The sequence below is a fragment of the Hemiscyllium ocellatum genome, chromosome 37 (genome assembly GCF_020745735.1).
Source record: "Hemiscyllium ocellatum isolate sHemOce1 chromosome 37, sHemOce1.pat.X.cur, whole genome shotgun sequence".
In the NCBI taxonomy this organism is placed as follows: domain Eukaryota; kingdom Metazoa; phylum Chordata; class Chondrichthyes; order Orectolobiformes; family Hemiscylliidae; genus Hemiscyllium; species Hemiscyllium ocellatum.
The window spans coordinates 6,906,397-6,919,266 of NC_083437.1; the positions used below are offsets into that span (position 1 = coordinate 6,906,397).

General features: G+C 41.5%; 1 protein-coding gene across 4 annotated transcripts in view; it reads right to left on the reverse strand.

Moving 5' to 3' along the window:
* hspg2 (heparan sulfate proteoglycan 2) overlaps positions 1 to 12,870 on the reverse strand; it is a 530,364-nt gene that overhangs the window by 196,124 nt on the left and 321,370 nt on the right. For all 4 annotated transcript variants that reach the window (XM_060851818.1, XM_060851817.1, XM_060851815.1 and 1 more), the window contains 7 exons: positions 11,845 to 11,928; positions 9,472 to 9,702; positions 7,508 to 7,621; positions 4,168 to 4,295; positions 3,481 to 3,567; positions 2,081 to 2,139; positions 113 to 277 (listed from right to left, as the gene is read on the reverse strand). In XM_060851818.1, the coding sequence (XP_060707801.1) occupies positions 113 to 277; positions 2,081 to 2,139; positions 3,481 to 3,567; positions 4,168 to 4,295; positions 7,508 to 7,621; positions 9,472 to 9,702; positions 11,845 to 11,928 (868 nt within the window). The remainder of the gene's footprint in view (positions 1 to 112; positions 278 to 2,080; positions 2,140 to 3,480; positions 3,568 to 4,167; positions 4,296 to 7,507; positions 7,622 to 9,471; positions 9,703 to 11,844; positions 11,929 to 12,870) is intronic.

Here is a 12,870-nt window from a genome sequence, read left to right on the forward strand (position 1 = left end):
TTCAACAGGAAGAACTGACAACAGGACATGTACGTTCAATGCAAGTAAAGACTGCAAACCCCAGTTTTAAACATTGGGCAAGTCACAGGAAAGATTCTTGATGCATTGGTACCTTGTTCCCTCTGTTGAACGCGGCTGGATAGAGGACGACCGTCAGCTCTGCTCCAGTAGTAGTAAAATGGAGCCTGACCAATAACCTGGCACTTGAGAATCACATTGCTGCCTTGTTCCACTGTTGTTCTCCGAGGGATAACAGTAACCAGGAAAGGATTGCGATCTAAACACGACGGTAAGTTTAGTCATATCCATAATATTGAACTTAATCTCACAAGATACATGCTTTATCCAACTAAAACAAAACCAGTGTCAAATCCAACTGATGTAAAACATTTGATTTTTTTTAAATACACTTCTGTCGCCTTTACTGAACCCATAGTTTGGCAGTTAGTCCAAGGAAATTCCACCACTTAAGCTCTGAGATTTTTTTGATTGTATTCAGTCACTCTCCTATAACGCACTGCTTTTTAAAAATATTGTGCTTAATGTAATATTTAGTTACGCACTATGATTAATAATTAGATCACCCACAATTAGATTAGATTCCCTACAGTATGGAAACAGGTGCTTTGGCCCGACAAGTCCACACCAACCCTCCAAAATGTAACCCACCCAGATCCATTCCCTTACCCTACATTTACCCCTGACTAATGCATGTAACACCGTGGGCAATTAAGCTTGGCCAATTCACCTGACCTGCACATCTTTGGATTGTGGGAGGAAACCGGAACACCCAGAGGAAACCTACACAGAGACTGAGGAATGTGCAAACTCCATATAGACAGTCGCCCAAGTTGGGAATCGAACCCAGGTCCTTGGCACTGTGAGGTAGCAGTGTTAAAAATTGAGGCACCATGCCGCCCCAAGATCCAAGTGTGAAAGACAGGAGATGCCCAATCTGTAGCAGAGCAAAGTGTAGCAAAATACCTAAAGGTTTCTTACCAGATCATGTTCCAGCTTCACACCCACACACTGCTGCTAAATCCCCTGGGACAGCAGGAGAATTCAAATTGCTGGATCTCAATGTGTGATCCATTGTTAGTTAATGGAAACTCCTAGATTAATTCCATCAGTAAGAACATTTAACAAGCTAAGCACCACCCTGGACAAAGAATCCCATGTGTTTGGCTCTCCATCCACCATCTTCAACATTCACACTATCCATCACCAATGCACAGGGGCAGTAGTATGTATCACTTAGCAGATAGCAATAACTCAGCAAGGTTTCTTCAACAGTACCCTCCTAAACCCAGGACCTGTACCACCCAGAAATGTGGCGAGTTGAATGTATGAACAGGATGGTAAATGGTCAAAACATTAATCCATGAAGGAAGGGAGTAAGGATGGTGCATAATGCAGTTCCACATAGGGATGGAGCTCAAATATACTAAAGTATTAAAAGAAAACCAAAGGGAACTGTAATTGTGTGATGTGAATGTTAAAAAATGCACACGCCATCAAACTGTTGAACATGATGGACTGTAGAATAATGAGATACTATGTGAATATCATTGCATTTACTGCTTAGAAATGCTAATAACCTCCAGCTTCGGGATGCTGAGTGAGAGAGAGAGAGAGAGAGAATGGGAAAGTCAGAAGCAAGGACCTGCAGTGGGGCTAAAAATGAGAAGTGGGCTTCATATTTCCAAGGGACCCGCAATCAAGAATAGACTTTGTGGTTGTATTGTTCAGAACAACTGAAGGAACCAGATGTTTTCTTCATACTGATTTTCCGAAGCAGCAGAGAGAAATCTGAGAGGAAGTTGGTCCAGGGAGAGCCAGGTGTAAACAGTTAATTTGAATGTGCAGACTTCCAATTGGTTCCGGAGACACACCCTGAATTGGAGACTGCTTTTGATAACCACAAATCTACATCCGGGACTTGCTTTACCAAAAAGATTCTGAACACAAATGGTCAGTCTAGAGATTCCCTGCATATTCATTATGCACAAAAGTTCCATGTAGATAGCACTAAAATATATATCCAAACCCCATCATCTCCCAGGGCTTACTGCCAACATACCGACTGGATAACACCTCTGTCCTGGAATTCTTGGGCTGCCAGAATACCCCGGGGAACAGCTGAAAACAAAGTCAATAAGATTATCGTCAGACAGAAAGTAATAAGTACAGTGTCAATGCTACTGTTCAGTAAATGATGCGTCATTCAATAGGATGCATTACACCAAACTAATGCACAGTTAACTTCAGAGTTACACATTCACAAGTATTAGTGCACTTCTTAACTCAGTTTCTAGGGTGATAACCACAACGGTAACCTCGTCTACACAGCCCCTTAAGGCACCAAGTTGCTCTCTGTAAGCCCAGTTCTAATCCATCAAAATCGTTGGATTAGATTTATCATTGTCACATGTACTGAGATACATGGAGGCTATTCAGCCCATCCAATCTGTTCTTGGCTCTCTGAAGGAACTATTCATCTAATATACACATGCCTCCTCTTAACAACCCTGCGCATTCTTTATTTTCAGATAATGATTGCAATCAAACAGTCCTGCAGCACCAGAAAACAGAAGAAACCATTATGGAATCAATGGCCTTTATCAGAAAATGGATAGTCCAAAAATTCAGCTCTTCTCCCCTGTGCTCATGCACCTGACAGGATCAGCAAAATCCATAGGGAGCAGCATCTCCCAGGCTTGTGGAATGCTCAAAACTCCCTGTCTGAATCCATCAACAGTTGGGAGAAATACTCCATACAGGCCTGTCTCTGGGAAAGCCTTGGTCCTGGAGAGCAGGACTGGAACCAGGACATCAGATGGAGTCTCAGCAATCCACATGCGAAAGCAAAACATAACCCTATGGTTCCATTCCAGCTTGTTGCTGACATCTTTGAAATCCTTCGACTGGAGGATGGCTGGTTTGGTGACGTGCCCAGAGCCTGGACACCCTGTGGGCACGTGAAAACCAACTGAAGCAGAGAGAGTAAAAAGTGAGGTCTGCAGATGCTGGAGATCAGAGCTGAAAATGTGTTGCTGGTTAAAGCGCAGCAGGTCAGGCAGCATCCAAGGAACAGGAAATTCGACGTTTCGGGCACAAGCCCTTCATCAGGAATGAAGCAGAGAGACCAATAGCACAGCCTAGCTCATCAGCACACCATTTCTGGGCTTGCACCTCAGTTTCTCCTCCATGAATTCCCTATCTCTCCACACCCCAAGTCCAGGGCAATGGGGAAATGTGGATGAGATGATGATATCCTGGATTATAGAAAGTGGTCAGAGACTTGGGACAAGAACAGGGTGTGTGTCTTCATTCAGGCAGGTGGCACATCTTGGGGACAACAATGAAGGATATAAGTTCTTGTGATTCAGAAGGTTGACAGATGATTGTGTAGAGGTTTTCTGTTAATTTCTACTTCAATTACCACTTGAGGAACCCCGAGTAATGATCCAATCCACTTACCGCTCACAGTACTGGCCTGTGTAGCCAGGGAGACATGCTGTACACCTGTACCCACCAACTTCGTTACTTTCACAGGTAGGAGAAAACCTAGCAGAAGACAGAAAGTGGTACACAACACGAAAGGTTTCAAGTTATAATGTCTATGATCTACACAACTTATAACTAATAACCCATATGGGTAGAGCTATCTGTGTTCAACAGTGTTACTGTCGGCAATAATGATCAACAGCTAAAAGGGTGATTAGACACTGCCTGCTAGGCCCAGAGACCCTTGGGCATCACCCACTTGGTGGCCTTGGCCCTCAGTACCTCCCCGAACAACCCCCGGGTAGCCCCATGTTCATCCCTCCAACGGTGTTCCCTGGAGACCTGCAAAAACGTACAACTGAAGTATTCACATTGCTATAAATCTGTCAACAGTCAGCAGGTGCAGAACATCTGCAGGAAAACAAGAACCAATATTTCATACTGCAGCTCTCTTCCAAACTCAACAAGTCTCATCACAATGACAGAGAAATTCATGGCCCCGTGGCAATCACTGAGATACAATTAAAACAGCTACAACTTAAACCTCAAAATCATACAAAAAGCCCCATGAACATTATTATATATCACAAATAAACATGGAGCTACAAATCTCTGATAGCAGCACAATATATCAACAGTCTTGTGAAATTGGCAACTTACTGGTTCTCTTGAATTGTCAATGGGCAGGCACAAGGTTGGCAGTCTGCTGCTGTACCCGCAGTGGCATCTCCATAATAACCAGGAGCACACTGATCACAGAACTCCCCAGCCGTGTTATGTAAACAGTTCTGTTTAAGAGATTTTATATATTTTAGAAACAAAATTGTGCTTCAGTTCAAGACTTTATACACTAGGATTTGTGATGAGAATTAGTCAGTGTATTAATATCAAGATCCACATGAAAGAAAATCAATGCTTAATTCATTTCCACATAACGATCTACTACGTAGGTACTGCACTTCACTCAGCGGGTCAACATCTTCACGTCTTCCCATCATCAGTTGTAAAATGATTCTGAGGCAATAATAAGGCTACCAGGGTATGAAACCTGCCCAGTGTTATTACCAAGGCTCACAGCAGAAAGATACACAGGGGAGGTAATGAAGGTCACTAATCTTTTGGTTGACAGGATTTTCCTATAGGGAGCCTGGGTCAAGTTAGCTCAAGTTTAGAAGAGGGAAAGGAGATCTCATTCCAGCATGCAGAGTTCTTATAGAACTCAATATTATACCTGGCTTTTCTTTTGAGGGATGGGGAACAACTCAGTTAGTATTGAGGTGAGAAGGAATTTCTTCACTCAGAGGGTAGTGATGTTTTGGAATTCTCTGCTCCACAGGTGTGGAAGACTCAGTCATTGAGTATGTGCAAGGGAGAAATTATAAATTTGGACATATTAAAATATCAAGGAATCCAGGGATAATGCAGGAAAATGATACTGTCAGTTCTTGTATAACGCAATGGTTGTGTTCTTGTGCAACCCTGCATTTTAGAGAGGTCGCACTTTAGAAACAGTGCTCGAAGAGTTGGTGAAGTAATCATGTTACAGTCAACACATGTTTTAAAAGTTTGCACTTCAGAATCAGCATCCTCAACTTGTTAATCAGGTTACAGCGAATGTCTGTTGATGAAATGCACGGAATAGCAGAACGACCTGTACTGGAACTGATAATCTGTGAGATCTTAGAGAACAATTGAACAGGTGTGAAAGGCTGAATGGCCTTCTCCTATTCCTATTTCTGATGTTCTAAGGCAGCTCACCACCACCTTCTCAATTAGGAACAGATGGTAAATACTGGCCTCATGTACGATGCCCAATCTCATGGGTAGAAGAAACTTAGAACAAGGGATAGTTCATTATTAACTGCTTGAAGTTAAAAGGAAAATAAATTCATACATAGTATATATTCATTCTGTATTAGTACCCAAGACAGATTGATCCACAATGCTGTTTGGAAAGGAATTCCAGGATTCTGACCTAGCGACAGTGAAGGAATGGCAACATATTTTCAATTCAGGATGGTGAATGGCTTGGAGGGGAACTTGCATTCCCATGTACCTGCTGTCCTAGTTCTTCTAGATGGAACTGGTCATGGATTTGGAAGGTGCTATCTTAGGATTGTTGGTGAATTTCTGCAGCGAATCTTGTAGATAATACACACTGCTACGACGGAGTGCTGGTGGTGGAGGGAGGGATGTTTGTGGATGTGGTGCCAATCAAGCAGGCTGCATAGTCCTGGATGGTGTCAAGCTTCTTGAGTGTTGTTGGGGCTGCACTCATCCAGGCGAGGGGAGAGTATTCCATCACACTCCTGACTGTGCCTTGTAAATGGTGGACAGACTCTGGGGAATCAGAAAGTGAGTTGCTCATTGCAGTATTCCTAACCTCAAGGAAGCTTTCTCATATCCTGCACTCGGTCAGTCAAATCTAGAGCTGTACGTCTAGGAGTTTCTCCACAGCAGGAATACACTGCCTCACACTGTCCTGTGAAGTCAATGGCAGCCCTCGTTGCTGGGCTATACACACACTGTCCATTATTGGGTGGGCCTCTCTGTCAAAGTAATGTGTTTTGATTCTGCCTTCCAGAGTAAACAAATTCAAAGAATATATAAAACAGCTTTCTTCACAAAAGATACAGCTGCTCACACATGTCGATATTAAAAAGGGTAAAAAAGAAATGAGTTGGAAATGATCAAACAATTTCATCTTTTTAACATATAAGTTTACAAAACATTCAGAATGTAGAGTTGCCTGAAGATAGTCAAGATCATATTTCATTTGCATTGTCTCTACTTTCGAGCTTCAATGCAGTTTTCCAACTGAAACAGAGTCATTTTGATCTGGTTCTGCTTCTCCACTAACACCCGAGACTGCAGCCAATATATTTGCTTCCTGCAGCCGTGAATATAATCCTGCTTCCCCAGGGAAAAGTGCTGTATTTAATCTTTACAGCTGTTTCGTTCATGCAAAGGAGGCAGAGAGCTCCGATAGGCTGAAAAAGCTGTGTTTTACAACAGAATCGCAGGACACTGCAGAATCAAGTGGAGCATTAGAATCACCTCAACCCTGCTGGGCTTCACTTCACTGAGCGTGAGGTGCATAAACATAGATGATAACTATTGATTTGTTTCTAATATCATAAATCACCTATCCTTCAGCATCTTCCTTTACCCTCTTTGTTTTTACATGGGATTGTTTGACTTTTAGTTTATTAAACCATACAGCACATATCTGACTCCATGTGTGCCTGCCAGTAGTCCATGAGAGCTACTACATGAGAGATTGTCATCCTCTCTGCTCTTTCCCTATAGCCCTGGAAATATTTTCTTTTCAAATGACTTATACAAATCCTCTTTGAAAACTATTACTGAACCTACTTCCAGCAATTTAAAGATGATAACAACTCACTACCTTTAAAAACAAAAGGAAATTTCCTTTCTGATCTTAATTACCTGAAATGTGCGCCTTTGTTTACTGACCCTCCTTCCAATGGAAACAGCTGTTCCTTGTTTAATGTAACAAACGCTCCCATAATTTTAAACATTATTATTATAATTATAATATTGCCATCAGATGCTCTTCAATAATCCAGTTAAAAGGGAAGTGTATTTCAGTAATGGAATCATTCCCCTTTCTAACAGGGCTGCCTCACCAGTACTGATCAGCACACACTGGGGATCATACTCAGAACCATCTTGGTTTCGCAGGCATAGCAATTTACGGAAATAAGAACTGCAGAGGTGCGTCAAGATTCTGTGATAGAGAGAACGCTCTGAAAAATGAATACTTTGGAGCGAATGTGGTGCAGGCATCCAAACTTTCACCATGAGAACATCCACCTTTTATGTTCCATGCGCTTCTTCACAGCACCAGGAAGTTGCCCTTTTGTTGAATAAAGACACACTTGTTGACATTCTCAGCCAACAGTGGGCAGAGAGGTTTTGCTACAGCTCACTTTGTGCTAATTTACTAATACATTGAAATGAATAGTGAAACTAATACCGAGCAAACGCCAGTCTCTGGGTGGCAGGAGCCAGAGTGTCCATTACATTCACATAATTTGCAATCTCCGAGGTACAGGCCTCCTCCAGTCCTCGTGTAACCAGGAGCGCAGTCCTAGGAGAAACAAACAGGACAGCAAATTCAGTACAAAGTCATTTATTCAATTGTCTTCTTGATTGTACTGGAGCTTGTGTTTCACAACCTGAGCAGAAACCAAAAATTCAGATTCTGACATTGGGATGCACATGGCTTGCTGGTCTCCTCAAACACCTTGTTACAACAGCAACAATCTTGGATCCAACATTCAGAATTCAATAGTCTTTTAGAGGCTGATGTACAAAATCTTTAACTGGTTCATAAAATCCTATAGCACAGGAGATGGTCATTCATCTCATTGACCCTTTGGGGGAAACACACAACTGACTCCATTTTTGTCCTTAGCCCCTGCAAATTATTCTGATTCTCGTATTTACTCCCTTCTCCTTTGAAAGTTACAATGAATCTGCTGCCAACATCTTCCAGACAGTGCCACCCCGATCATCGTAACTTGCTACATGAAAAGATCCCCTTCACTCATTATCACCTCTCTCACTTATTTCTGTTTTGCCTTTTAAGCTACTTCACTAATCCGGGAAAGAACTATGTTAAAAATAAATACTATAGTTTGCACCTTACAAGTCAACATAATGTGTAAGATTACCCCATTTTCTCACCCTCAAAAATCATGTTTTCTGCACATAGTCAGGATACAAGTCCATCCCCTCACCCTTCTCACTCTCAAACATGTTATGCTCACATTAATGGTCCGTCTCAATTTTTCACTCCACAAATGAATGCTTTATTTCCCAGTATTCTCTAAGTGAAGGCACAAGATCAAGAAGTTGCTGTAGGCCATGTTGTGAAGGTGACTTAAGGCATGTCAACACAGAACACGTCCCTTATAGTAGACCCACACAGACAATGGTGGATCACTTTTCCACTCAGCATATAACATTACCCCCAATTTTGGAGGAATTTTAAGGCTTCAAAGGTTGCCTTATGCACCAATATCACAGTAACGTGCAGGTGGATTGGCTATTATACCACATTTACTTATACTAATACAGCCTTTGTTACAGAAGGTCCTGTAGTCAACTCCCATTGGAAGAGCATAGGCATGTATCCTACCTAAGAACTGGGTGAGATTTGACTACAACACACCGTAAGGCTGAATAACTAATGGATATTCATTGCCAAGGATTTGTCACAGACGAACAATGAAGAGGTGAGGGCTCCTCTGCTTGCAGAGTACCCAGCATGCTGGTGGTGAGCATGGATGAGAGCATCAGCTTTGATCCGTGTGAAAGACATCTAATTTCTAGAACGTAGAATATCCAGATAACCTACTCCTGTGGATACCACAGCTCCAGTTACAAAATGGACTACTGTCCATGATATATGGTTTTACGCCATTACATGCGACTCAACATGTGTTTTAAAATAAAAATTAGAAAGATAAAATGAAAGGAAAATATTAAAAGGGAAAAATGTATGGACTCGAGCCTCATGTTCAAATCTCTTTCTTTGCTACAGTCTCTCCCTATAATATTCCCTGGTGCTCTTGAGATAGCTACGATGTTCTAATTCCAGACTTTTGCACCAGCCCGATTTTAGCTGCTCCACTCGTGGTTCTGCCTTAAGCTGCTGAAGCTAAGAATGCTGAAATTTCTTCCTAAACCTCCCCAATCTACTTTCTTCCAATATAATGCATCTGAAAAGCTTCCTCCTTGACCAAGCTCTCGGTCATACCTTTCAACACCTCATGTCATTCAGTGTTAGGCTTTTGCCTGATAAAGCTTCAAAGCACTTCATGGGTGCATTAGTTTAAGATCCACTGCAAAAGAAGATTGCTGTCATTGACCGAGAAATACATTGCATTTTGGAGAGAAGATTATAGTAAGTCAGTGAAACAATGATATGGTCACCTGGCAGGACAGTCCATGGTATCCTGGGGGACAACGACATTCTTCCACTTGCAGAGCCTGTGTCAGGTCAGTGTAATATGGCACTGCGATTTCCATGCTCATATCAGACAGGCTGGCAGAGATCATGTCGGTCGAGTAGGTGGCACGGATGAGGACCTCATCCAAGTCAGCAAGGACCATCAAGAGATGTTCCCGAGTGGCTTGCTGACCATCTGGGCGCTTCCAAAATTGCTGCAGAGATACAGGGACCAGATTCACATTTTGCCAATTCTGATTCTTGAATAGTCTTGAGCTAGAATCCCTCACTGCCTGACAACTAAACTTAAAATCCAACTCACATCCAGCATTTCCAGTATCTAAACCCAGAGTCCAAACTGAAGCAAAATTAAAAGCTGATCTGAAAATGAAGCTTGAACTTTCTAATTGCAAAGTGAGTGATGCTAACTGAGCCAATGCAACACATGTGCCGCTATTGGTTGATTGGAAAACTGCAAATCTCCCATTTTAAAAACATACAAGAAGTTACAACGAGATTTCACGTAGCTTGTCTTAAAGATACTTTTTGTCTTTCTTCCAGGCACTTTAGTCTTCTTGCAATCAAATAAAAATCAGTGGAGAATCATTCCTTTTCACTGTCTGTGGATCTTTTTTGTTACAAAAATAAATACGTTGGTGTCTTTCAGTGGCACATTTATTACATTGGCTCAGTTAGCATCACTAACTCTGCAATTAGAAAGTTCAAGCTTCATTTTCAGCATCTCAGCACCTCATGGAGGCAGTGTCACAGCGAGGGTGTCCTGCCCTGTTATAGATGCTGTCTTTCCAATGAGAGATTACATTTTGTACATTTAAGTGCATACAAAAGATCCCATAGACCAAACAAGAATCTTCTGTATGTCCCTTAACTAACAAGCTTATCAATTCAACACTCAGTGTACTAATCCAAAATTCCATTATTAGACTCACCATGAGTAAACAGGCATCATTTGAAAATTGTACTCTTCCAGTTGTTGAAATGCACTGTTTATTTATGGACATTTTCTCACTCTAACATAACACAATCGGGCAAGCATTTTGGGAGATTATGGAGTGGGAGTGGAAATCCTCTAACCTATGTTTTTGGGGGCTTATTGGAAAAGGTGGGTGCATGTGTGCGTATTTTCAAAGCCAGGCAGGGATACACTATGGTGGAGTTACAATCTTATGAGGGGGTGCCTCAACACTCAAAAAGTACTCTCTGAAGGAGGCACCCTCTTCTTCCTTCACACCTTTTTCACCATTTTTTGTGGAAAATCCACCTTCCCATTCCCACCTGCCTTCCAGTGCCAAACATTTCATAGCACTGGATTCAAGCCCTTCACTTGGTAGATCAGGACTTAAGAGGTATGTGGTAATTAATTGGATAGTTAAGGGTTTAGTAGATATAAGAGTGGGCAGCGAAATGGGTGTCTGACCCAACAAATTATGGAGAAAAGGTCGGGTGAGTGTGAAGGCAATGGATTACCCAACCAAACAATTTTATATTTCTACCCCCGTTCCACGTAAAGGGGGTACTGTTAAATTACCCTTTCCCAGTAAGATGTTTTTAAATCAGACAACCCTGAAATCTTGACTTTGCAAGTATTATACTTATTTGTGGTGTTAAGTACTCCATAACCTTGCACCGCATGGTAGAGGGCTCAAGTATTTATGGCAATGGTAATTAGCCATAGCCCTTGAGGACACCATACACACTTTTCTCCATTAGAGACCAAGAGAGAGGCATGGTTATATAACTTGAGGGGCACTCACTCCATGTAAAACATAGAGCTGGTGCAGGGGGTTTGGAATGGTGCCTTTAATATAACTGTACACCACACTCCAGCTGAATAGCAAACCTTCACCCACAGTTCCAAATTCAAAATTAAAATGTTGAGAACAAAATGGAAACCAAGCAAAATCCTTCTACCCACGAACAATAGCCCTATGGAGTTTGTTCTGAAGGACAGTCATCAGATTCAAAATATTAGCACTATTCTCTCTCCAGAGATGCTACCAGACTTGCTGAGTTTCTCCTGTTACAGTTTTTATTTGAGCCCTGTGGAGCAACATGCCAACAGTAGCAGTAGCAATGGAATTTGGAGTCAACTGGAAAGGTGAAAATGCAAAGTCATTAAGGGGGGGTTAATAGTTGCATTAATCCATCAGAAAAAGACAGAATTAATCTGGCTCAGCCTTTTGCTTTCTATCACTGTACACTCCTTCCTACCCAATGTCAGCTCAAATGTTACCTTTTAAGTCCTAAGCTGCAATTCACCTCCATTATATAAATAAACTTGATTTTACAATGTCAGTTTAGTGGAAGAATGCTGAAACAGAATTCTCAAAATTTACCTCCTTGAACATGATCTCAAAGGACTGTATCTCTCTTGGTTGAAGTGGGTGATGGTGGTAGGTCACTAAGGTAATGTCATTGCCCTGAAAGATCACATAAGCATTGTCAGATAAACAATCGTATGGCATTGAGAATGTACAATCCAATTACAATTCTGTTAAAAGCACTGTGCAACGATTCTATTATATTTATCATAAAACCACAAATGTTGGTTCAAAGACTTCTCTATTTGGCAATGAATGCCAATGAAGTACAAAATGCCTTCAAAATGCCGAAGAACAACTTTTGCTGAGGTTTTAGTGTGGACTCTTCAAAGAGGTGCACCCAAGTAAAACATGTATCTATGACATGCTTTCAAGTTCAAGATTTATTCCATCCACCAACAACACAAAGTGGCAGGTGTATGTACAATCTACGAGACATACTGCAGCAACTTATCAAGGCTTTATGACTGATCAGACACATGGGAAAACCACCAGCTACAAGTTTCCATACAAACCATTCACTTGGAAATATATCGTAGTTCATTCAATGTCGCTGGTTCAAAAATGCTGGAACTCCCTCCCTAACGGAAATGTGGACGTACTGACTACAAATGGCTCAAGATCTTGCACCATGTAACGTTATCTACAAATCTCTCCCATATTAACCCCTCATCTCTCACAAGTCAATCCTTTCACTGTACTCCATATCCTGAGATGGGTCACATTTAGTCAGAGTTAAATGCCTGTTCTTATACATAACACACCGTAAATCACTGTAAATGTTGCTGGTGAGAACACACCTATTAGCATCTCTCTATCAAAATCCTTCGCTGTCACAATGTGGCAACAAACAAAGAAAAACAAGGAAAAAAATTTAAAAATTTAATAACAAAATAAAGAAAATCTACCCAATATACAAAAGGTGGGACCCAAAAAGAAGTGAGAGATAAATCCTGAAGAAGTACAACTCAAAGGACCAGAAGTGACCTTAACGGGCACTATGTTGCAGGGTTCTGGACAGCTCCAAGGGTAATTCCCTCA